The sequence below is a fragment of the Anser anser genome (assembly GCF_964211835.1).
Source record: "Anser anser genome assembly, chromosome: 2".
In the NCBI taxonomy this organism is placed as follows: Eukaryota; Metazoa; Chordata; class Aves; order Anseriformes; family Anatidae; genus Anser; species Anser anser.
In genome coordinates this window covers 74,112,196-74,138,763 of record NC_139721.1, presented here as the reverse complement: position 1 = coordinate 74,138,763, position 26,568 = coordinate 74,112,196, and the positions used below count along the sequence as shown (strand labels likewise).

Below are 26,568 nucleotides of genomic sequence, written 5' to 3'. Positions count from 1 at the left end.
TTTATAAAGCTTGTAATCCAAAGATAACAGAACAAAGAGGAGAATGGGAGGGTGGTTCATTATACTGAGTATATAATGAGAACTCTCCTGAGGACGGTGTTTCACTTTCTGGCAGTTCTGGAGATTTCAAAATTTGCTGCTTTCTTGCTTAGCACTGGGAAGAGAACTAAAGCATTGAAACATCTTCACAAACTCAGATGTGTTGAAATACCTGTTACTGGAGTATTTCTTTAAATTAACTTCCTTGAAATAGTCAATTTGCCCCAAAACTTTCCCAAGAAAGGCCATATATCTCCTTGAAATATTTTGGCCTTGAAACACTATTTATCTTCTAATGAGATTCAGTTTTGTTGAGAGGCCTGTAACAATGTCTAATAATGGCACAAATATATCAGATTCACTGTGGTATTGCCACCTGTCCAGACCTTTTTCCTAGGGGGGAATGCACTTTCTATACCTGTTCACAACCTGGTGGTTTGAAAGTAGCAGCCTGGGCGGTACTGCTGCATGCAAGTAGGGTGGTCCTTCTCAACAACCAGCACTGTCCCCATTCCCAAGAACGGCTGAGGTGGTCCTTCAGTGTCAGGCATGCAGCCAGTTCACGGGGACGATGGCTGGCAGTGAGCTGTGCCACTCTCCTCCTATTTCAAGCCCTTTCACGGAAGCACAGGCTTTCTGTTGCTCTCACCTGCGTCAAGTGTCTGTCTTCCTCTGTGTAGACAGTCAGAAGTGTTCCTGTTTAGCAGATGACTGAGGTCAACAATAAACCATTGACTGAGGTCAATGGTCATCCATAGTGAATAGCTCTAAGACTGCTTCTGCATCACTCCAATCAAGGAAACACTGCTGTAGCTGCAGAAGGCTATGTTAGGCTAGGTCTGCATGGAAGAAAATTAAAATTAAAAAAAAAAAAAATTATAGAAAACATATTAAGAGGAAAACTGGCTCCTACAAAGGGAATTTATTTAAGGTAAAATATGGATTACAGATGTAGGCCTAAAGCTTAGAGACTTGCCAGGGATACTTGCCCTGGTACTGCTCAATCACCGAACAAAATTTAGGCATGATGAATTTTATGAAATGTAAACATTCCTTAAGTGAAAGATGAATATTTCCTTTTTTTTTTCTTTCTTATTTTCTTTCTTTCCCCTCCCCTCCCCACCTCCAGATTTGGGTATTTGATTGTTACCCATGGTTCAAGTATAGAACAATGTGTATGTAGTACTGTTGTCTGCTCATGGACGTGTTCATAGGAGTCTGCATGCCTTACTGCAAAGATCTATAAAAGCACCTGTGAAAATGTTAAACACTGCTTCCATTTGATCTTCATTCCATGTGTTGCTTACATTTCAGGGACTTCCATGTGTCTTCTATGTTACTTCATCTGTTACCCTTCACAATTTTGACTACTGTTTTTGCAGGTGCTTTTTGCAAATAAACTGGCAGCAATCAGTTAACACTTTCCCACCCTAAACCACCCTAAAATAGCTAGAATACACACAGGATTTGTAGGATAAGAGGTTCCAGAAGTGTTGCTAAAATATCAGTGGATAGAAGTATGTATTAGCAAAAGTTTTTTTTTTCTTTTTTTTTTTTTCTGAAGGTTTAGTTACGTCTTCTCTTCAACTTATGTAACATGATTAAAGAAGAAAAGATCTGTCTGTAATCCCAGAAGGAATTTTGACGCTGAACTGAGTATGTGCAGGCAACAACCTGTAGTGTACACATTGTCCTAGCTGGACAGGAGCATTTCCTTTGTGGTTTTAGCCTGTTCAGTTTGCCTTGGTTCACTTGACAGAATTGGTGTACAGAGGAGCCATTGGCAAGCAGGCCCAAAGCAACAAATTAGAACATGGCTTTGGGCTGTCAGGATATCCCTCCAGGGTTTAATAAATCCATGTCAGTAGGAATTTAATTTCTTCTAGCCTTACAGTTTCTAATGGCCAAAAGCATTTCCTGAAAGTTGGCAGGTAACAAATGCAATCAATAATTGCTATTAAAAGGCAATTATATTGACTAAGCAAAATATGGTTTATGTAACAGTCAGACCTTAGCAAATCAAGAAATATCTTTCCACAACAATAAAGTATTTCAAATTGACCGTATTTTATTGTCTACAGTACGAGCTCCTTAGAAACAAGGATTTTTTTTGTTCTAGCTGGTATCAGGTTCTTTTGTGGAAATAAGTAAATGATTCTTTAATGTTTTTGAAAAGTTTTAGTGTAGTTATAATCAGAGTCCTGCAGCTCAGCCCAAACACAGAAGACAAGGCTTTCATCAAGAGAAAATAAAACTTGGCTACAATTTTGCTGTTCAATTAGAGATGATCACAGTAGCTGTATTTTCATTTATTTATATATTTATTTATTAATCTGAAGTTCCTAGGTCACTGTTTAAATTGCAATTCAGGCAAAGTTAAGAAATTTTTAATTTTATTTTTCATTTCAGCTTACAAGAAGTGGGGTGGGTATTAATAACTAAGTCACTATGAAAACTACTCCAGGCTTCATCAAGTCTGAGAGACTGAGAAATGAAATTCATTTCTATGAAATTCAAAGGACTTTGTGATTAGAACTGTGAAACAGAGTTAATCATGCAGTAGTGGGTGTAACACAAATCTATTAAGCAAAGTGTGTATACTATGTAAATAGATCTCATTATTGTAAAGTTGGTGTGATCTTCTGTTTATTTTAATGTTATCATTAGCTTCTTTCTGATGCATATCTACCCCCCACTTAGGAAGATTCAACTCTTATTATTTTAATGTAGTGCAGATTTTTAGATTATTATTTTTATTAAAAAGAACAAATATTTCCAGTGTTTCCCACAGGGATTTTAGGTAACAGGATCTTCATTATATCAACAGATCAACGTCTTCCATCTTGGAGTATACGTGCTAGTGGTTTTGCTATTAAAATGGATTAATTTACCTATTTTTCAAATTCAGCATTAGAGAACCTTTATGAGTTGTTGGGTGGGAATGGAGATGGTGAGATTGCCTGCCTGCTTCTAGAAATCTATGGATAGTTCCCAGACCTCTGTGGATTCTCAGTTCAGTAGGATTTTGTACATTAGATCTAGTTGTACAACTAGAACTCTGGTAGCAGTTCCAGTTGTGCCCACAAATTTCTAGCTACAGTATCAGAAGAGGCTTGGAGCTGTAATTATACACCTGGTAAAAACTGCAGTAACTGAGTGCATGCCACAGCCTAGGAGAATAAAATGTCAAATAAGGGCTGGCAGTCTGTTGAAAAGTCTTTGCAGATAGATGGTGACTGGGACAACAATGCTTTGCATAGGTTCTTCTGCATCTATTGGTATTTATTCCTTTCCCCTTATTCTCAGGGTACCTCTTCTGGAGAGTTTGAATAATTTTATAGTCATACTCCAGCAGAGTGGCTACAACAGCCATTACTACTGTCTGACTACACAGATCACTCAGCATCTAGTTTAACAAAAACTAGTTTACAGAAAATGGAATCTAATTTATTATTTATTTTTTTTTATATCCCATGAAAGGTATTTCTGAAGTTACTGCAGGACTCGGAGAAGATACCATTTGTTCCACAGACAGCACACCTGGACAATGCAAAAACTGCTGAATCAGCCTGTAAGTAGAAAATTAGGTACCTTTTGAGTCAGACAGATTCATAAAGATCACAAACCCAAAGATAAACCTGCACAAAGCTCCCAAAGTTGAGGCATGTACAAGCAAAGGTAGAATACTGTCTGCTACCACCTGGTAATTCTTTTTTTGAACGTGTGAAGTGTTCTTCCTTGGGTAGTAAGTTTTTATATACCTTCTTTGATTCACCTCTGTATCACTTTGCAGTTGTCTTCACATCCTTCTAAAATGTGTATACATGCACACAAAGTTTCTCTTACTGCATCAGCATTAACATACTCCTTCCTACTAGTCCCTGGCAACTAGTTACCCTCTTTAATTCTTACTCATAATGGATAGATATTTCAGAAATATACCACAGATATATAAACTGTGATTTACTAGAAAGGTATATTAATTTCCTTCCATGTTCAAATAATAATAATGAAAAACAGATCTGTTGCCCCCGTGCTAGATGATGATTTGTCCTCTCCAGTGAAATGTTATTTCAGGTTTCCTTGCTCATCTGTTTAAAAAAAAACAACTCCTTTATGCTTTTTACTTTCCTGCCCTGCAAGCCCAGGAGGAGCTCCTCGTTAACATTTGTGAAAGCCTTAGGAAGCTTGTTCTCCTTAAAAACTCTTATAAGAAGTCACTAATGTGATGCCTTGCAAAATGCCAGCCTCAAGTTTGCTAATGTTGCTTGTGCAAGCTGACTGATATTTTCTCGTTGTTCTTTGCATTCTTATGCATCTATAGTTAGGTATGATAGTCTCTTTGTATTTGATGACATACCTAGATTATAGACTTGGGTTAGAAGTACAACATTTTATTCTATATGTCATGCTTTTAGTTCTGTTTTTCTAGAACATGGGCACAGCGAATCCTGGTCTATGAATGACCTTAATTGTTACAGTAATGGGAATAACAATTTTGACTCAAACTTGTATTATTTTTTATAATAAATTCCATTGCATCTGCCAGTAATGAATAATCAGTGCCAAGAACTGTGGCATAAGTTGAGTCTTTTTCTCACAAAGTGCAAACCTTATTGGATAACTTTTTGCGAGAGTTTTTTAGCTGGGCTATTTCAGTCCCTATCGAAGCAGTCAAGATGTAACTATATAGCAAAAAACCCCTCACTAAATACATAACATATCCACTCCTGTGAGTGGTGAGAACTCGACTTCTGTTTAAAACATAGCTTTGGCTAGCCCTTTATTTTATAATTAACAATCAGTTGTGCATTTATGCAAGGCTCAGCTAGGATATCCAAACCGATTTCAAATCAAAACAGTCTTCTCCACAATGCATTTTTATTAAGAATAAGATTTTACTGTTCCTAAAGTAATGAAAACAGAGTATATTGTACTTAACAGCTTGGTATCTTTTACTACCCACGTTTCAAAACACATAGTTTAGTATTTTTTTTAATTTGTTACATTGATTTAAAAAAGTCTAGTAATCACAGGCTCTATATTTTTAAGTCTGATAAATTATAGTAAGAAAATGTGATGATAACGCCATTTCTTTGGTGATGAGAATGGTAGAAAATTGTCATTCAATGCAGATGACTGTCATTCATCATTAAGGACAGTTGTGAAGTGTACGCATAAGGGATCTGGGAAATGGTCATGAAAGGTATCCATCATTGTCAACGTTAACCAGAATACTCCATGGGCAATAGCTTGACCTGTATAATTTTGTCTTTGAAAGCAAATTCAAAGGCAGTCAAACTTGTAGTTAAATGAATTTTCAACCCCCCCCCGGAGCAAACAGCTGGATTATTGGGAAGATCACAGGATGCTGCTATTTGATTTGTAAAAGAATTTGGATTAGAGAGGTCCATTGACAAAGCACAAGTCAGGGGTGTTAGGTATCCTTTGCTGGTATTGAGCCCTTGAGAAGTCACATTTGTGTAGAAACCAAAACACTGTCTTTTGTCTCCCAGAAAAGGTGGTGCACTGGAGCAGTGTGCATGTCCGCTCTTAAATAAGTAGAGAAAATGAATAAAATCAATGCATGATTTAGGCTGATGGTAATGCCAAAAAGAGGCAAGAGACATCAGTTCAGTAAAACACGATAACATGTCAATGAATTTAGACCTTTGATACTTTCTACTCATGTTTTACGGTGACTTGTTGTCCTGGGTCTGGCTGGGATGGAGTTAATTTTCTTCATACCAGCTGGTATGTTGCTTTGTCTCCATCCTTTACTGGATGCAGGGGGAAACCTAGTGACGAGAGATGAGGAAAAGGCTGAGGTGCTTAATGCCTTCTTCGCCTCAGTCTTTAGTGGCAAGACCAGTTCTCTAGATACCCAGTACCCTGAGCTGGTGGAAGGGGATGGGGAGCAGAATGGGGCCCTCACAATCCACAAGGAAATGGTTGGTGACCTGCTACAGCACTTAGATGTATGCAACTCAATGGGGCCGGATGGGATCCACCCGAGGGTACTGAGAGAACTGGCGGAAGAGCTGGCCAAGCCGCTTTCCATCATTTGTTGGCAGTCCTGGCTATCAGGGGAGGTTCCAGTCGACTGGTGGCTAGCAAATGTGATGCCCATCTACAAGAAGGGCCGAAAGGTAGACCCAGGAAACTATAGGCCTGTTAGTTTGACATCAGTGCCAGGGAAGCTCATGGAGCAGATTAGCTTGAGTGTCATCACGTGGCACTTGAAGGGCAAGCAGGCGATCAGGCCCAGTCAGCATGGGTTTATGAAAGGCAGGTCCTGCTTGATGAACCAGATCTCCTTCTATGACAAAGTGATGCGCTTAGTGGATGAGGGGAAGGCTGTGGATGTGGTCTACCTTGACTTCAGTAAGGCTTTTGACACTGTTTCCCACAGCATTCTCCTCATGAAACTGGCTGCTCTTGGCTTGGACTGGCGTATGCTTCATTGGGTTAGAAACTGGGTGGGTAGCCGGGCCCAAAGAGTTGTGGTGAATGGAGTCAAATCCGGTTGGAGGCCAGTCACTAGTGGCTTCCCCCAGGGCTCAGTGCTGGGGCCAGTCCTCTTTAATATCTTTATCGATGACCTGGATGAGGGGATCGAGTGCACCCTCAGTAAGTTTGCAGATGACACCAAGTTAGGTGCGTGTGTCGATCTGCTCGAGGGCAGGAAGGCTCTGCAGGAGGATCTGGATGGGCTGGACCGATGGGCTGAGGCCACCTGTATGAGGTTCAACAAGGCCAAGTGCTGGGTCCTGCATCTGGGGCGCAACAACCCCAAGCAGTGCTACAGGCTGGGAGATGAGTGGTTGGAAAGCTGCCTGGCAGAGAAGGACCCGGGAGCTTTGGTTGACAGTTGGCTGAATATGAGCCAGAAGTGTGCTCAGGTGGCCAAGAAGGCCAACAGCATCCTGGCTTGTAAAAGAAGCAGTGTGGCCAGCAGGTCTAGGGAAGTGATTGTCCCCCTGTACTCAGCTCTGGTGAGGCCGCACCTCGAGTACTGTGTTCAGTTTTAGGCCCCTCGCTACAGGAAGGACATGGACGTGCTCGAGCGAGTCCAGAGAAGGGCAACGAAGCTGGTGAGGGGTCTGGAGAACAAGTCTTACGAGGAGTGGCTGAGGGAGCTGGGATTGTTCAGCCTGGAGAAGAGCAGGCTCAGGGGCGACCTTATCGCACTCTACAGATACCTTAAAAGGAGGCTGTAGCGAGGTGGGGGTTGGTCTGTTCTCCCACATGCCTGGTGACAGGACGAGGGGGAACGGGCTAAAATTGCGTCAGGGGAGTTTTAGGTTGGATATTAGGAAGAACTTCTTTACTGAAAGGGTTGTTAGGCATTGGAATGGACTGCCCAGGGAGGTGGTTGAGTCACCATCCCTGGAGGTCTTTAAAAGACGTTTACATTTAGAGCTTAGTGATATGGTTTAGTGGAGGACTAGTTAGTGTTAGGGTTGAGGTTGGACTAGATGATCTTGGAGGTCTCTTCCAACCTAGATGATTCTGTGATTCTGTGATTTGTTTTCAATTTGTGACTAAATCAGTGTTGATCATGCACCAGTGTTTTAGCTATTGCTGAGCAGTGCTTGCTGTGTCAAGGTTTTCTCTTTTTCCCACTCTGCCCACCTCCCTGTAGCAAGTAGGCCAAGGGGTGGCCAAAAAGCTGGGAGGGTGAACAGCCTGGACCAGAGGCTTGGCCATGTCCCATACTACTGAATGTCAATCTCATCAATAAAAACTGAGGGGAGTTTTTTTGGGGGGCGGAGGAAGTAGCCATTGCTTGGAGGTTGGCTGTACATCAGTCTACTTTTTTTGTATATTTTTTTTCTTTCTTCTTCTTCCCTTCCATTCTTATTCAGTTATTAGATTGGCCCATGAGTTTTCTTGCTTCTGATCTCCCTATTCTCTCCCCCAACCTGCTGGAGGATGGGAGAGTATGAGCAAGCAGCTGTGTGGTGCTTAGCTGCTGGCTAGGGTCAACCCACCACTTATGTAGAATATATGCAGTATTATTTGACCCTCTCTAAATGCTGATATTAGAGGAAAGTAGCAGTCTATTAATTTAATTGTAATGTAATAGATATAAAAATTAATAATTTTGTTAACTCTAAGGATACAAAACACACTCAGTGTAACTTCTACTGTTTTCCATTTCCTTTGCAGAAGGTTTACTCATTTTTAAAATTTTATTCTGAGGAAAAAAACTTGGGATAAAACTCACCTTTTTTTTTGGGGAGGGGTAAGAACTGTTAAGATTTTCTTTTTAAGTCAGGGTATGCATATGTGTGCAGACATAATAGATACATATATTCTAATATGCACATGCATAATTAATTTCTACACAGCTGGGGCACATGATTGAAGGCTATTGTTTTGTAGATGCAGAAAAAAGAAGGATAGACAGCTTGTAATGGCTGAATGACAAAATCGCTGGAGCCAAATATCCTTGGATATTTGGAGAGACCAATTCTATAGATACTAATAAAAATTAAAATACAGTAGGCAGTGTATGCACAAAAACAGTCAGTAGAGCTAAGAGCAAGTCTAAGTGGTCCATAACTAGTCCATAGCTAACCATGGATAAATAACAAAATATTCTGAGCATATGCAAAAGTGGACGATAGGGTAGAGAGTGGATTCATTGGATTGTTAAGGTATTCAGATATCTTGCTGAAGAGCCAAATGAATTAATTTTGTTGGATATTATGTTAGACATATTTGGGAAATACCAGCTTTTGATCAAAACTCTCCTGGAAGTAAAGTACAATTGGAACCTGGTATATCAAAGTTTAAATGAAACAAAGCTGTAGAAAATTCAAAATAGATCAAATGATATATTTTTTGACACAGTGATATATAACATCATAGGGACTGGTTTCGGCAATATATAAAAAAAAAAAAGCCCAAAGAGTGATATAATATAGAATATGAATTGTTTAAAGATGTGCTATTAAAGCTTATACATTTGTAATACTTGGATAAGTTAGCCACTGAAAGTATTGGAGTAGAAGCAAGTTGATGCATAACTAATTTTTGTGGTTACTTAACACTTTCTGTGAAGCAGCTGGTGTTAGCCATTCTGAAGGCTATTGGGCAAAATGTTACATTGCTCCTATTATGATTTAAGAGATAATTTACAGTGCTTATAAAAAATAACCTGAAAGCTAATTTAATTAAGAAATTGTAGCTGATGAATAAAACATAGTCACCATAAGGAAACATTAAACTGAAGAGCTTTCAGTGAGATTTCATGGGGTTTCACTCTGTTGACTATTTTCATCAGTGATACTGAACTAGGTATCTTTCTCATCAGAAAAGCTGCAACTGCCGCAAGGAATTGGCTGAATGGTAATGACAATGAGTTAGATCAGTCCTAAAGAGTGATTCAGACCTCTGGAGAAGCTGCATCTATTGTAAATAAAGCATGTTTTGATTCAGCCATATGCTGGATATATCTACGTAATGGGGAGTAATATCCTAGAAAACACTGACTTTGAAAGTTATTTGCTAATCCTGGAGAACAAGCATTTTAAGACAGTATTGCTAGGAAGATTAATGTTTCACTTTAATGTATGAAAGGATGTGAAGAGGTCATTTTGACTATCTGTACAAAATTGATGGAAGCGGTGCTACAATAGTATGTACAACATTTGTGTCCATGTTTTTAAGTTTCAGTGTTTCTAAGGAAAAGTTAAGAATTTGGAAAGGGAACAGAAAAGAGTTAATATTGGAGGTTGGAGGTGAAGTCCATGTAAAGGTACCATTGGGACTCAGTTAATGTAGTGTTGTAGTTTAATCCAGCAGGCAGCTATGCACCACACAACTGTTCGCTCACTTCCCCCCCTGCCACAGTGGATTGGGGGAGGGAATTGGAAAAAAAGGGAAAACTTGTGGGTTGAGATAAAGACAGATTAATAGGGCAGGAAAAGAAGGGCAACTAATAACAATAATGAAGATAAAAGAATATGGAACGCGAGTGATGCCCAATGCAATTGCTCACCACCTGCTGGCCGATGTCCAGACAGGTCCCAAGCGGCAAACCCACCCTGGTCAGTCCCCTAGTTTTATTGTTCTGCAGACACCATACAGTATGGAATATCCCTTTGGGCCAGCTGTCCTGGTCCTGTCCCCTCTCAGCTCCTGGTACATCCCCTGCCATCTCCTGGCAGCTAACAGAAGCTGAAAAAGCCTTGGCTCTGTGTAAGCACTGCTCTATGACAAGTAAAACATCAGCATATTATCACCATTATTCTCATCCTAAATCCAAAACACAGCACCATGCCAGCTACTAGGAAGAAAATTAGCTCTGTCACAGCCAAAACTAGGACATGTAGTCTATCAAAAAAAGAAGATAGGTGATTTGCTTAAAGGCCTGCACTTTGTATACATAGAGAATGTTGTCTATTAAGGTATGGTTCTGTTACAGGGGCAAAAAAGGGAAGAAATGAAACAAATAGCTGTAAGCTGAAGACTGGCACTTCTAGAGGTTAATTAACAATTGGAGATTGTCTACCCAGGGAAGCATGTCCCCTCCCCTGGTGCATTTGACACAACTCTGGGGCCTTTGCAGAAAATATGCTACAGTTAGAGGTGTTATTGATTTCTGCATGTTGGTAACAGAGTGGAATTTGATGTTTGCTGACTGGTGATCAAATGGTTTCTTCTATTCTTAGCGCAGAGCTGTTAACCCACTATGACAGTGAGTTCTCTGTAATTACACAATAAGGGTTCACCGTGTATTTGTTGTGATATACTTGAAGTTGTATCACATCTGTTTCTAAATGGAACTGTCTTCATTCATTTCCCTGTAAAATTCACTTAAAAAGATGTAAGAAAGATTTTAATGTGCCATCTTGCAAATTGTAACATAATTTCTGAGTAGAAGAGCATGAACACAAAGTAGTTGTGGCTCTGTTTGAAAGAAGTGGCTGCTGGCAAGAAGAGCGGTATTTAAATTTTCAGAATTTACACTCACTACAGATGAGAAGATGCAGCACACTTTTCAGTCTTCTCGTGATTTAGCAGTATAGGTGATACTTTACCACAAATTCAGCACTAGACACTGAGAAAGAACTGTCAAAATACCTTGTCTAGAAGTCTTGTAGATAGTATGTTTTCCTTCAGCTTGCTTATTGTTGTTTTAACTAGTTTCTTACAGGAAATCTTGTGATTCTGGCATATGTTGAAAACTTAATTTTTCCTCTTTCAGTTCTTTAGCTTTATACTTGTCAACCCTAAATCTTGCTTCTTTCTTCTTTTTGTCACATGTTCAAGTGCGTCTAAAGCATAGAATGAGGATGGAGTGTCTTCATGATACTACTTATCAGTAGCCACAAAAAGATTTTTGATCTTACAAATCAGATCATCTAACTTGTTTAAAGTTTACATAAATCTGTTTTCTGAATAAGTGCATAACTATAACTCCTTATTAACTCCTTATTTTATCCTTCTGAAAGTAAGTGGTTAGGATCTTACTTTCAAATGTGTTTCACTTGTAATCCTCTACTTCTGTTATCCAAGTGTTTTCCCTACCGATTGCTTTCCTTGTTGTTGCTACTTGGTCCTTTTCCATTTCTTATCCACAGTACAGAGATTTTGGCTCTTTCTTAAAAGGGTTCATACACTAAATGGCAATTAATGGCAATTCAAAGACAGCTATTTTTCAGTAAAGGGAGGTATTCTTACAATGCCAAGAAGTTGATCCACTACCTGTTCTCCACCTCCTTTCCATCCTCATATTTGTCTCTCTATCGCTGGTAAACCAAAGAAATGAACCCTGCCTGCCTTCCTCACAGCGCCCATTTGCTTCCTGCAGCCCTAGAGTAAAAAATAATAAACCACCTGCCAAAAAATGTTCTCAATTTAAAAGTATGACAGTAGTTTTCTGCAAGGACTAAAGTGCCAGAGAACAAAATGATAATCCCTTCTGGAATTTCTACTTTGAAAATCATTAATTGCTCATGAATATATTCTACTGATGGAATTGAGTTGGTTCCATTGAAAAGTCACCCTTGTGAGTTAGTAACTGCTTTCCTTCACAGTGTAATTTGGTATTTTTCCTTGTCCTTAAAATGTAGGTCTCGTTTCGACTGAAAGGTATACTTGAAGAAATGTGTCGTGCTGTAGACCTAGATCCAGACTTGACGTTGTGGTTTGAAGTTTACTGAAATTTTCAATTTCTAACTAATTAAAACTCATAAAGAAAAGTGTTGCATCGCCCCATCTTATGATGAAATAGATGGCGCTTTTTCTATTCTGCACAGAGGAAACATGGTCATTTAGAGAGACTTTTTTTTTTGTGGGTCACCAGAATTGATATGTGTGTAATTTTGATGGTGATAACTGTTGAATTTCTACATATCTCTAATGTCTTCTAAACAGAAAATTGTATTTGATGTTAAAATCTCTCAGCTCTTGCTGCCTTATGCAAATATTTTGAACCTGATTGTTCCAGTAACTTGCTCCCTTGCCTTTGTCATAATCTAAATTGTTGGATGTGTTAGCTATTAGTAATGCCTGTTTCAGGCATAAAATAGCTCAGAAGCTCATCCACTATGCTCAGGTATTTCTTGGGGCTGAAGGACAAAAGATACAAATAGGTGTAGATGCACTAAGAGTGCTTTATTAATCCAAACGTAATTGTTAGTACATGAACTTCCTTAGCACCTTGATTGCCAAGTGACCAACCATCTTCCCTGTGTAGCTCCGATGTCTTGCATATTAGCCCTCTGACTTCTCCTTGACAGCATGGCTGTTTTCATACAGCCATACATGGCTGTTCATACAGGCTGTTTTCCCTCAGACTTGATAGTGCTCCCTTCTGGCTCTCTCATGTATACATGAGCTTTCCAACCTTTCCTTACATTCAAGGTTTTCTTTTGGTTCCTATATTTTGTCGAGGCTATTACAACAGCTACAGACAGGGAGAAGGTATTGCCTGCCAGTCTTTACGATCTTTCACAGTATTTTTAAAATTCTCTTTTAATGAAATATTCAAGAGGCTTGTTCTCCACTCTGAAGGACTGTTTGTCTTCCATTTCATGCCATAATGATTCCTAAGCAATTCTTACAAAAAAAAAAAAAAAAAGTAAAAAAAAAAAAGTAAGAGAACTCTTCAGAACTCTTCCTCAGAAGATAGATGAGAGCTGGCAGACAGGATTCCTGTATTGTTTCTGCTTTTGTGAATGACCTTGCCATTGTGTTTTTTTTAGTGGTATACCATTTTTTTTCATATTTGCAACATCTCAGAAAATCTGTATTCACTATATGCAATATGTGACAATCTGTTGCCTGAGAGGCAACTGCAAGTTAAAGAACAAGGTGATGGGTTCCCTGGTGTAATGTTAATGTGTTTTTTGCCACACCTATCTTCTTAGCTTTTTTACTTCTTAGCTTAAATGGTGATACCCTTTTTTTTCATGCTCTTACTGTTGCTTACAGTAGTATGAGTTTTCCAAAGATAGCATTTACTTCTAATGTTCAAGATGAACTGATTATTTCTGTCCCTAATAATATGGGGCTTTTCTATTGGAGAAAATTTTGACTCTTGGATAATTAAAACAGTCTCAGATATAATGTCAGAAAATGTTTACTGTTTATGACTAGACTCAACAGCTGAATATTGTCATCATTTTAAATAAATTGTTTGCGTTCTTCTGAAGGCATCCTAGTCTGCAGACATTTTTTTCAGTCTTGCTTATTACTCTATTTTATGGGCCCCTTTTTAATGTTAAAAATTCCGTATGTTCACTTGAATCACGCTTGGTAAATATGCAGTACTGTGGGTAGGACTCAGACTCAAATGGTTGGGCCATATCTTTATAAAGGGATATCTCTGAGTTTAAAGAAATGGTTGTTTCCTATTCTAAATTTAGCTCTAATAAAGGGAATGGAAATACAGTGAAGGGGGAGAAATGGTGTAATAAAACTTAACGTACTGTGAAATAGGATGATATTTGTAAATCAAGGAGGCTCTTTGGTAAAGAGTTTACAATACTTTTCATGAATGTTATAAAACATCAGCATCAAAAGCTCTATGTTCACTCATCATGTAAATTATCAATCACAAAAATGTACAAGGTGATTTAATGTATGAACTAAATTTGAAACACCTTTCTGAGGGGAAACAAGCACATTTGACAATACAGATGATATTTTTCTGCCAGCCTGTCTGTGTTAAGCTTGCTTATTAATTGTTATGAAAACAAAGACTTTGTTAATTAATTCTGTATTGCAAGAAGAAGTGGCCAACGTAAGTCACAAAACACAATATATTTAATCAGCTCTGAATGGATGTAGGGGAAAATTCCAGTTTTATGGGAACAGATTTTAAGGCAAATGGTGGTCTGAGTATCTTGTATATTTAAGAAATTTGGATAATAGTATGAACCATCAAAGGCATGTTGGGCAGGCTACTTATCCTAATTCTAAGAATAATTTATTTTCTAAACAGTGACTGTGAGTGTATGGCAGTGCTGAAGTAGTCAGCTGCAGCCATATATGTAAGGAGCCCTGTTCTCTTAGGGATTTCACAATATAATTGGAGTATGAGTCACCTCAGATTGATGAGGTTGTTAATGTGAACTCCCACCAGCTTCAACACCTCTGGGTCTTCTCTGTCCAGAGTTAGATTCTCCTCAAATGAGAATCTCGTTCTCTCTAAAGAGAAGATTGATGAGGGTACAGCAGAAGTTTTTGAAAGCATAAAGGGAATTACCGTAATTCATGTACATGCAGCCAAAACACTTTGGGTTAATCACCAGAGAAAGACTTCTAGTGAGGAAGGAAAGTGAAATAATAGGCTAAGTTTTTATGTAAATGATTTGTAGCGTTCAATGTGGAAGTATAGTATGTGGAATATATAGTTTTAAGTATAGGTTAACTGTCTGATGTAGAAAATCTGTATCCAGCAATTCTGCCATGGTCCCTCAGGGTGTGTCACTCTGACTTACTGAGCATAAAAAGAAATGGCAGCCTCACTCACTGCACAGCCTTCATCTTCCAGCCAGGGCAATAGCTGAAGCAGTAGTAACAGGGTGGCAGAAGTAAATTCTGGTGGTTCCTTGCATTGTTTTAAATTACAGGTTGAGTATCTAATATATAGATTTTATTTTTTGCAAGTGTGCCTGTGTACATATCTATTTATATATATTTTATAGATGATGTATGTGTATGTACACACATGCGTACAAATATTTTAACACATTTTGCTTTGTTAATGCTGTTGCATTGTTGCATTATTTGCTGTTACAAATGTAGATCCTTTAACTTCAATCACGTAAGTAACTTAATGTAAATGGTCAATTTTTTTTTAAAGAAATGATTATCAAGACCAAGTATGCTTACTTTTCCTTCTAAAACAGAAAAAGCTTCATGGAGTGTCTGTGTTCTCTTGTCTCTGTTACTTCACTAAGAAAATTCTTTTTGCATTACAAAATCCCACAAAAATGTTAATTCTGGATTGATTATTGCTGTGATTCTAGAACACTATTTTGGAGCTTGTGTGTGCTTTCTTCTGAACAGGTATTGCAGTTGCAAATTGTTTATACGAATCATAATCATAGAATCATAGAATGGTTTGGGTTGGAAAGGACCTTAAAGATCACCTAATTCCAACCACTGACATGGGCAGGGACACCTCCCACCAGACCAGGTTGCCCAAAGCCCCATCCAGCCTGGCCTTGAACACCTCCAGGGATGGGGCATCCACAGCTTCTCTGGGCAACCTCTTCCAGTGTCTCATCACCCTCTGAGTAAAGAATTTCTTCCTAATGTCTATTCTAAATCTACCCTATTTTAGTTTAAACCGTTGTCCTATCACCACGTGCCCTTGTAAAAAGTCCAGCTTTCCTGTAGGCCCCCTTTAGGTACGGGAAGACTGCTATAAGGTCTCCCTGGAGCCTTCTCTTCTCCAGGCTGAACAACCCCAACTCCCTCAGCCTGTCTTTATAGGAGACATGCTCCAGTTCTCTGATCATCTTTGATCGGAGGCCCTCCTCTGGATTCATTCTAGCATGTCCATGTCCATCTTATGTCTGGGGCCTCGGAACTGAATGCGGTACTCCAGGTGGGGTTGCACAACAGCAGAGAAGAAGGGGAGGGGATAATCACTTCCCTCAACCTGCTGGCCATGCTTCTTTTGATGCAGTCCAGGATATGTTTGGCTTTATGGGCTACAAGCAGACATTGCCAGTGAGTGTGTGGCTGGGTAGTGCTGAGCGGCCTGCTGGGTTAAACAACAACAGCAGGACAGAATCAAATGCTTCGCACGAGTTCAGGTACATGATGTCAGCTGCTCTTCTCTTATCCAACAATGCTGTAAGTCTGTTGTAGAAGGCCACCAAATTTGTTAAGCACAATTTGCTCTAATGAAGCCATGTTGGCTGCTGCCAGTCAGCTCCTTATTTCCCATGGGCCTTAGCATAGTTTGCAGGAGGACCTGCTCTATGGTCTTGCTGGGCACCGATGTCTTCCTTTTTTCCCCTTTTTAAAAATAGGGTTATGTTTCCCCTCTTCCAGTCAGTGGGACCTTCACTGCACTGCCACGACTTCACAACTATGATGGATAGATAGTGGCTTCACCTCTTCATCTGTCAGTTCCCTCAGGATTCTTGGGACCCTGCTCATCAGTTCCCATGGATTTGTGCACCTTCAGGTTCCCTAGATGGTCTCAAATCTGATCTTTGAACATTCAAAAATATTGAGAATGCCTTTTAAACTTAAATTTCCATGTTCACAGGTAGAAGTTTTTGAAAGAATGCTCATGCCATGGGAACATAAGGGGTTTTTTTTTTTTACAATTTTTTTCCCCTGTAGAACACACTAAGTGCCTCAAAAATCATTCATCACATGCAAACAAACTTTGTATAGTTTAGATGGAGCTGATAATATTTCTGTTGTGATGTACTTAACCAAGTAAGAGTGTAGAAAGAGAACATAACATATAGTAAGGGTAACCACCCCCTTTTTTTTGTTAATAATGTCGGTTTTCCTAAGGCATTTTAGTACTTCAATTTAGCATTTACGATTTAATTACAGAATCATTGGATTAACTTCAGTTGTGCTGGTATTTTCCTTGTTTGGAAAATTATTGTCTTTGCATTCCTGAGGTTGCTGATAAAGTTTTGAGCTGGAGTATTATTTAAGATTTCTTGATTTATTTGGATTTGTTTCATACTGTTACCACTAGAACCACAGGAGTAATTGCTAGCTTCTTGTTTTCAGGGGAGGGCATTACCAATAATCGCATATATGGTTTTTAGATTCTGTGGGAGGACAAGATTTTTATTTCTCAAAGCAAACAACAAACTGGTTTAGGAGTTACAGGAAAAATATCCAGAGTAAATTCAGTCAGCATGCCAAGCAGCCAGCACTTAGGGCTGCACTTCATTTTGCTAACTGTTCGGGCAATAACTTTATATAGGTCACAAGGTGACAACTTGATAAGATTTGTATATTGTACTGCTGCCAGTTAATTCCTCATTTGAAATATATAAGTGCAACTTTATGATATATAACCTTGTGTTGTACTTCTGTGATTGGTGGTAATTTCCATCCATACTTTTTTTTTCTGTCTGTCTCTCTGTTTTGCAATTTGTCCAGGTTACCATATTCATTGGAGGCATTAGAAAAAAAAAAACCAGTTGGCTCTGTTAATCGAGATCCCTGTAGCAGTTTAATACCACTATTTATGAGTTACCAGGATGCCTGAGGACAGAGACTATTCATCAAATACATTTTTCAATTGTTTGCTATAGCTGTGGGTCTGAATAAAACAAGCTTCTTGCAAAACTCAGTTATCTTTCAGTTTGGAATTGTTTCCCTGCAGAAATTCTGATATGATTTTATTGTTAATAGAATAACTCCAGTAGAGATAGCATCTAAGATATTCTTAATTATGGATGATGCAATACATTAGACCAAGTACTCTGTTCACAGTAAGCTAGTTCTTGCCTAAGTTGTAAAAGTTAAAGTGGCTAAGTGTCACCCTTGTATTTTGAGGTGACATCCTGGTCCTGCTTAAAAAGTTTGCTCCATTTGTTGTCAGCTTTCTTTGAGCAATTCCAGGAGGCTTGTTCCGGAGTGCTTTACACACCGACTCCAAAGTTTTGCCTACAAAGGCCGCTAACTGCACACTGAGCAGCTGCATAATAAAATTCATCTGCACTACAAAACTGGACAGCCACAGCTTAAATAACCCCTTGCTAGGAAGCGAGTTACCAGTGTGAAGTATTTGAAAACACCAGGTTCAAAGATATGGTTCCCTCGATCCTTGCTATATTTAATCTGTCAAATTTCAAAATACTTTGTATTTAATATTTAGTATTAAATCTTGAATTTAATGTTTTATGCTGAGGTAGAGAGAACATTCAGCTTGTGCTTTTCTTCTGCTCTTTCACTAAATCATAGAATCGTAGAGTCACAGACTAATTTAGGTTGAAAAAGACCTCTAGGATTATCAATCTAACCATTAACATAGCACTGCGAATTCTACCACTAAACTACATCCCTAAGCATCACATCTACACATCTTTTGAATACCTCCAGGGCTGGTGACCCTTCACCAAGCACAGCAGAATGACTGTGGGTTGTAGCCCTATTGTTTAAATTGGAATCAATCTTGAAATGTTATTACCTTAGTCTAGAGGCATGGATTGGATGGTTTAGTTTAGCTTTCTGAGTGTTGATTTACACTTCTGTGGTGGTTTCACTCAGAAGGAGAACCGAACTCCACCAGAACTGGTCTCTTACTCCCCGTCCTCAAAGGAAATGGGGGAGAAAATACGATGAAAAGGGCTCAAGGGTTAAGATAAGGACGTGAAGATCACTCAAACATTATCATGGGCAAAACAGACTCAGTGTAGGGAGATTAGAGAAATTTATCGCCTATTACTAATAAGCTAGAGAAGTGAGAAACAGAGAAAACAAACTAAAAGCAACCTCCCCCCATCCACCCTCTTCCACCTCCTCTCCCGAAATGGCTCTTGGGAATGGGGGCTGCGGTCAGTCCCTGACACTTCATCTCCGCTGCTCCTTCAGGGTCACTCTCTGCCCCTGCTCCACGCGGGGTCCCTCCCACGGGATGCCGTCCTTCCCGAACTGATCCGGCATGGGCTTCCCACAGGCAGCAGCTCTTCAGGAACTGCTCCCACACGGCTCCGTACCACGGGGTCCATCCCCCCGGAGCAAACTGTTCCAGCACAGGTCCCCCACAGGCGGCAGCTCCCCCCAGCCCCCCTGCTCCTGCGTGGGCTCCTCTCCACGGGCTGCAGCTCCGGCCCGGGGCCTGCTCCTGCGGTGGCTCTCCATGGGCCGCAGCCTCCTCCAGGCCACATCCACCTGCTCCACCGGGGGCTCCTCCACGGGCTGCAGCGTGGAGATCTGCTCCGTGTGGGACCCGTGGGCTGCAGGGGGACAGCCTGCTCCACCAGGGGCCTCTGCACAGCCCGCAGGGGAACTGCTGCTGCGTGCCTGGAGCACCTCCTGCCCTCCTGCTGAGCTCACCTTGGGGGCTGCGGGGCTGCTTCTCACTCCTTTCTCCCAGCTGCTGTTCCACAGCAGTTTTCTTTCCCCCTTTCTTAAATGTGCTCTCACAGAGGCACAAACAACATTGCTTATTGGCTCGGCTCTGGCCAGCAGCGGGTCCTTTTGGAGCCGGCTGAAACTGGCCCTTATCTGACATGGGGCAGCTGCTGCATTCTTCTCGCAGAGGCTGCTCCTGCACTCCTCCCCCTTCCGCCCCCCCCCCCCCCCCCAAAAATCAAAGAAACAAACAAAAAAGGGAAAAACAAACAAACAAAAACCCAAACCAACAAAACCCTTGCTGCATTAACCCAGTACAGCTTCTAAAAGGAAAAGGAAATTATCTCAAAAAGTGAATGGTGGGAGCAGTGCATTCAGCACTATGTTCTCCATCAAGACCAGACTAGTTTAGATGGCCCTTGGTTCTATGTGCAATAACCCCTTTTTGATTCTCTTCGGGGTTTGCAAGATAATAGGTAGGTAGGCAGCACCATTGTTTACTATTTCTTTACACTCTTGAAACAGTTGCATCCTTCTGATTGGAAAAGAGGAAGAAATCAAGTATTTTGTACTATAAAATTATTCTACACAAAATCTATTTAATAATTGAAGTAGGTGCTTTTACTACTCACAAAGTGTTACAGTCCAAAATGACTATATGCCCGGATTAGTTTCTTTTATGGGTACATGCTTATCCATTTTGGTACTAGCAAAAATAACAAGTGGTATTTTGACATCAGCTAACACTTCAGCAGAAACTAGGGTGGTTTTTTCCTAGCTTTTGTGGTGGCTGTTATGGTTGATTATACTAGCAGTGGTACCTTGGAAACCCGATCTAAAGTCAAGTTCTGTTGTTTCAGACACCCTGTGGACTAATAGTAATAAAAAGCAGATTCTCACTTCCTTTGACAGCTTGCAGTCTACTTTTAAGGCTGAATGCAATGAGTAGATAAAACAGGTATATAGGTTGGGAAGGTAAGATTTATAAACCAGGTCCATAAATTAAAAGCAGAGAACTCAGTTTACTGACTTTTTAGCTACCACATTTACCAGCTAAATGTCAATTGGACTCTTGCTTCCCCAAGTTTTCCCTTAAAACACATGGTGAGTGTGATACACATCTGTTCTAAAATTCTTATCTATTACCACACATGAGGTGTTGTTGCATGGTGCGACATTTATACTTCATGAGGTATACTTTTATACTATGTCTGTTATTTTGGTATGAGTGATGAGAAAGCTTAATGGATTTTTGCAGTGGTATGAGGCAGGGTATTCTTGCATTAAATAGAAAGTGAGATAGTGAAGACCATCAGAAAATGCTAAGTATATTTCAGTATCTGTTATATATCTGTGAATGTAAGAGGCTGGCTTACCTTCTTTGTATCTTGTTTGGGCATTACAGATACCTTAATTAATACTTCTTACAATAGAAGTATAACATGCATACTATAAATTGTCATAAATGTCTGAAGATGTAAAGGAGGGGAAAATTTCAATCTTATGTTTAGTTTGTAACCAATTCGTATAATTGCTAAGAAATATTTAGATTACGTTTAATGGTGCTCAGCTATGTGTCTATGTAATGCAGACAATAGTATGTTCTAAGTCTGAAAAAGCACAAGTTCTTGATAAAAGAGCTGAAATTAATGGATGGTGTTCTGGATGTGGATGAGGCTCCAGCATGCCTGGAAAGAATAAGAAAACATTGAATTGGATTATTATTTACACTAGGAATCTCCTGTTAGGATTATTTTGTAGATATTTGCAAGTTTATACCATTATAAAATATTTCTTATCTTTTATATTATGATAGGAAAGGTATGCAGCTTCTAAAATTCTTCCACTGTTGATTTCATTCAGGTTGTCTTTGCTTCTTTATTTTGTGAATCATTTTCATGTAACAGTGTGCCTTCTGTTCTTTCTTAATGTGCTCCAATTTGCTTCATTTCAGTGGTTAAGTAGGGAACTTCAGCTGTTATGTGCTCTGAATCACTCAAGTCTAAAGATGGGATGAATGTTTCCCAACTCTGTTCACTTCATGTCTTGGCTTCTATCAGTTTTTCTTGCTCATGCTTGTATAGTAACTACATACCATGTTATTTGGTAGAAGAAGGAATAAATGAAAATTGAAATGGACTCACTGATGCTGGACTGCTGTAGGAGGAGGTGGATTCAGATGGCCTCTCTTCAAAGTTCACTTAGTAATCTGTAAAATGTTGAAGAGGTGAGGCAGCGGGAATTAATCTTTTTGGGGTACTCACATGCTGTAGAGATGCCTGTAGTGTCGAAGCTGTGACTGCATAGTTTCACCTCTAATAGATTGATCTGTGTCAGCAATGGCAGTATATCAATTTAAGGAGCTGTTGATAATCTAGATAATGGTAATTCAGTTAGTATCCAAAAAACTAACATTTTGGCATGTATTGTCTTGCACTGTATATTTTTCAGATAATGATAGTGCTTTGTGAAAGACTAAAATAAAAAAAAAAAAAGTGAAGGGAGGGGACAAAACCCACTATACCTCTGTTTTGTTTCTTTCCTTTTCCCTAGTGGATATTAGCAATGTATTTTCTATTGCCATTTAATTGTGTGCCTTATGTGAGTCTGTACAATGTGTTTTCTACTTGCAACAAATCTGAATGAAAATCCCAGATGCAAACAGTGATGTCCAGGATCAAATGTTGTTGCTTGGATTCACCTCTGTCTATAGTTTGTTTAAAAATAAAAAAGTCAGCAAGAAACAGTAAAACAAAACAAAACAACCCCAACTATAACAACAACAACAACAAACACCACAGAGCTTAGATTTATTGTCCTCTAACTCCTCCTTGTGTTACACTTTCCCTTCTAAAAAGCACTTTATATTCCTCCTGGAGACTATGCTAAGGCACACGGAAAATAAGGAGGTGATTAGTGACATACAAAATGGCTTCACTAAGGGCAGATCATGCCTGGCAAATTTGGTGGCCTTCTACAATGGGATTACAGCATTGGTGGATAGGGGAAGAGCAACATTAGATACTATCCCCCATGATATTCTTGTTTCTAAATTGGAGAGACATGGATTTTATGGACGGACTCTGTGGATAAGGAAGTGGCCGGATGGTCATACTCAAAATGTTGTAGTCAATGGCTCAATGTCCAAGTGGAGATCAGTAATGCGTGGTGTTCATCAGGGGGTCAATACTGGGACCTGTGCTGTTTGACATCTTTGTTGGTGACATGGACAGTGAGACTGAGTGCACTCTCAGCAAGTTTGCAGATGACACCAAGCTGTGTGGTATGGTCAACACACTGGAGGGAAAGGGTGTCATCCAGAGGGACCTGGACAGGCTTGAGAGGTAGGCCTGTGTGAACCTCATGAGGTTCAACAAGGCCAAGTGCAAGGTCCTTAACCTGGGCTGAGGCAATCTCAAGCACAAATATAGGCTGGGCAGAGAATGGACTGAGACCAGCCCTGAGAATAAGGACCTGGGGTTGTTGATGGATGAGAAGCTCATCGTGAGCTGGCAATCACAGAATCACAGAATGTTAGGGATTGGAAGGGACCTTGAAAGATCATCTAGTCCAATCTCCCTGCCGGAGCAGGAACACCTAAATCATGTCACACAGGAACGTGTCCGGGTTTGTTTTGAATGTCTCCAGAGAAGGAGACTCCACAACCCCCCCAAGCAGCCTGTTCCAGTGCTCTGTCACCCTCACCATAAAAAAGTTTTGTCTCATGTTTAAGCGGAACCTCCTACGTTCCAGCTTGCACCCGTTGCCCCTTGTCCTATCATTGGATGTCACCGAGAAGAACCTGGCTCTGTCCTCCTGACGTTCACCCTTTACATATTTATAAACATTAATAAGGTCACCCCTCAGTCTCCTCTTCTCCAAGCAAAAGAGACTCAGCTCCCTCAGACTTTCATCATAAGGGAGATGCTCCACTCCCTTAATCATCCTCGTGGCTTTGCACTGGACTCTCTCAAGCAGTTCCCTGTCCTTCTTGAACTGAGGGGCCCTGATTGGATGCAATATTCTAGATGTGGTCTCACCAGGGCAGAGTAGAGGGGGAGGAGAACTTCTCTTGACCTACTAAGCACAACCTTTCTGATACACCCCTGAATGCCATTGGCCTGAAAGCCAAACATATCCTGGGCTGCATCAAAAGAAGCATGGCCAGCAGGTTAAGAGAGGTGATTCTCCTCTCCCCTTCTTCTCTGCTCTTGTGCAACCCCACCTGGAGTACTGTGTTCAGCTCTGAGGCCCCCAGCACAAGAAGGACGTGGACCTGTTGGAAAGAGTCCAGAGGAGGTACTCCGATCACGACGATCAGAGAACTGGAGCACCTCTCTGATGAAGAAAGGCTGAGAGAGCTGAGGATGTTCAGCCTGGAGAAGAGAAGGCTCCAGGGAGACCTTATAGCAGCCTATTGGTACCTAAAACGAGCCTACAGGAAAGCTGGGGTCCAAACCATTCTAGGAATCTGTGATTCTATGGCTGTATCTTTCCTTTCCTAATCATTCTATGATTCTTTAAGACAGTGAAGGACAGATACATTTCCTCTGGTACTCCCATCTCTTTGAGATTTAAGTATAAGGGTGCGTAACTAGTTCTCCAGTCCCTTACAGGTTGCTGTGGGTAGGCCTGGCACGAGTATTCATTTCTTCTAAATAGAGAATTAGGTAGTTTGAATGAGGTTTACCATATTCCTTTCCTAATCTTGGCTACAGATGAGCTTTTGTTCATGCTCATTTCTCTGCAGAATGCAAAAACGAGGGGCTTAAAGAGGTTGCAAGTCTGTCATCTGCTGTCTGTCCTTTTCTGAGGATGGTTTTTCAGGTTGTGGGTTTGGATTGGGGATGGGGGGGGGAGGCAGGTGAGAGTATTCAATATGTTTTTTAATATGTTTTTCTGATTATGTTGGTTCTTTCTTGGATTTCCATCACAAATCAATTGTGTACTTCATGCTGTTCTCTCGGTGCCCTACACATCTTAAGTGATGGCATCTTAAGCAATAAGAATGTGTTTGATAAAGGAAGGAAATTCTCTGATCAGTCAACTGTCTGGCTTGAAGAGACTTGGGAGATTTGAGTTGTGAAGAGGATTCCTTACAAGATTGTTTAGTGACAGAAAACTGTGCTTTAGCTTCAAAATATGTTAATTTTACTGACGAGCTCTACAGTTACCTAGATGTCAGTTATTCTGTCTTAATGATATTCAGGCCCACTGAGACTCATTCTGAAGTCCAGGGCCCAGAACATGAAGTTGAATTTTTAATTTTTGGTTCTACGACTAACTGTAGAGCAGTCTATAGATAAGGATTTTCAGAAACTTTGTTCTGAAATTTAGGACTTGTTCTGTTTCCCTGATATTAACTATAAGAATTGGAAAACACCAAGAATCTTTTCCAAAATATAAAGGAGAGTCTGGATGGTTGGGAAGTACAACTTAATTGTGAACATAATTGCACTTCTTGCATTTAATTGCAATCATAAGTCAAGAAAGACAGCTCCTAACATTTGGGTCAGATTTTTAATTTTGTGATCTAAATTATTAATGAGAATATTTCCATAAGCTTTCTGCATAAAAATTGACTTCATAACAGAGAGGTCAGCTGGTCTTGTTCTAGTCTTCTAGACTGTATGATTACCAGTCGTAATCAGAAATTGTTCCCATAAATACGTGCTTCATTTATGATGGTAAATTACTTACACGCTTTATAAAGCAAAGCATAATTTTGTAGGTTCTAGTTAAAAGAAAAGTAAAGTAGATACTGCATATAGGATTATTGAACATGAAAGGTTAAATGTCAGGTGTATGTATAAATACTATTCAAGTTTTTCTTTTTCCGAGTGATTTAATACCTAAGGAATCTCAGAAGTTATATTGGGTACTGCATGTCTACAGCCAAACAAAATTGTACGATGCCTAGAAAACACAAGTGATCGGTACAAGAATGCATAATGCTATTGTATAAATCAGTAGTGCTTCCACTTGTGATAGGCAGCCGTGCTGAACACAGTATGTCTCAAGACTGATACAGCAGTAATACAAGGGGACTTGAGGCAAGTGGTGGAGGTTGATTAGGACTATAAAGATTTTATAAGAGGATACTGAGAGCTTGAGATTGTTTATGCAGAAGATAGATTGGGAACTTCTGTAATCTATCTCCCCAGAGCAAGATTTAGGAGCATATCCAGTTCCATCAAACAGAATAAATTCAAAACAGATGAACAAGGTGGTTTTTGTTTTGTTTTTTAACTTGAAACACAGTGGAATGACAGAATTTAAGGTCACAAAGATTGAAATTTGATTCAGAAAGACTATTTGACACCTTCCTTGTGGATAAATTGAAATACATACTTTCTTAGAAAAGACAATAATTTTAAAAAGAAAAAAAATGCCTAGGGCAAATAAATACTTTTAATATAATGTATCTTCTTGTGATATATCTTGGCTGGCCAGCTTTAGAAATACTGAGTAAAAGTCAGGATGTTGGACAAAATGAACCATTGTTTTTATTCAGGGCGACAGTTTCTCTTCCTATTGCAATCTGAATTAATTTGTTATCATTTCTCTCTGTTCCATTTGCCAAGAAATAACATGAATGATAACTTTGTTTTCCCTTTCTGCCCCCAGAAAATAATTGTCATAGTCCTCTTTCAGAGATTCAAAGGGGCAAATATTTTGAAGCATTTTTCACTCACATTTCAAGTTTATAATCTGTGAACAGGTCTGGGACTATGGCAGATATTTCAATTCTATGCTGCTTCTCTGTCCTTTTCCGGCATTTCATTGCTTTGATAAATGAGAGATAGTTATTTTACAATTTCGGGGATGCTCAGCTGGAAGAGCTTACAGGATCTCATTTATTCTAAAAACGCCCATCCCTTGCAAATTGTTCTGCTTCCAAGTGTCTCAATTTCTGTATTGAGTCATCTGTTGAAAATCTCACTATAATAATTCAAAAAGCTTAATACATTCATAAGAAATTTGCTTAAAAAAGAATTT

General features: G+C 39.7%; 1 protein-coding gene across 1 annotated transcript in view; it reads left to right on the top strand.

The window, feature by feature from the left end:
• The window catches only part of ABCA13 (ATP binding cassette subfamily A member 13), a 181,285-nt gene that overhangs the window by 79,113 nt on the left and 75,604 nt on the right, over window positions 1–26,568 (top strand). The window contains exon 36 of the mRNA XM_083822790.1: window positions 3,520–3,610. Within this exon, the coding sequence (XP_083678916.1) occupies window positions 3,520–3,610 (91 nt within the window). The remainder of the gene's footprint in view (window positions 1–3,519; window positions 3,611–26,568) is intronic.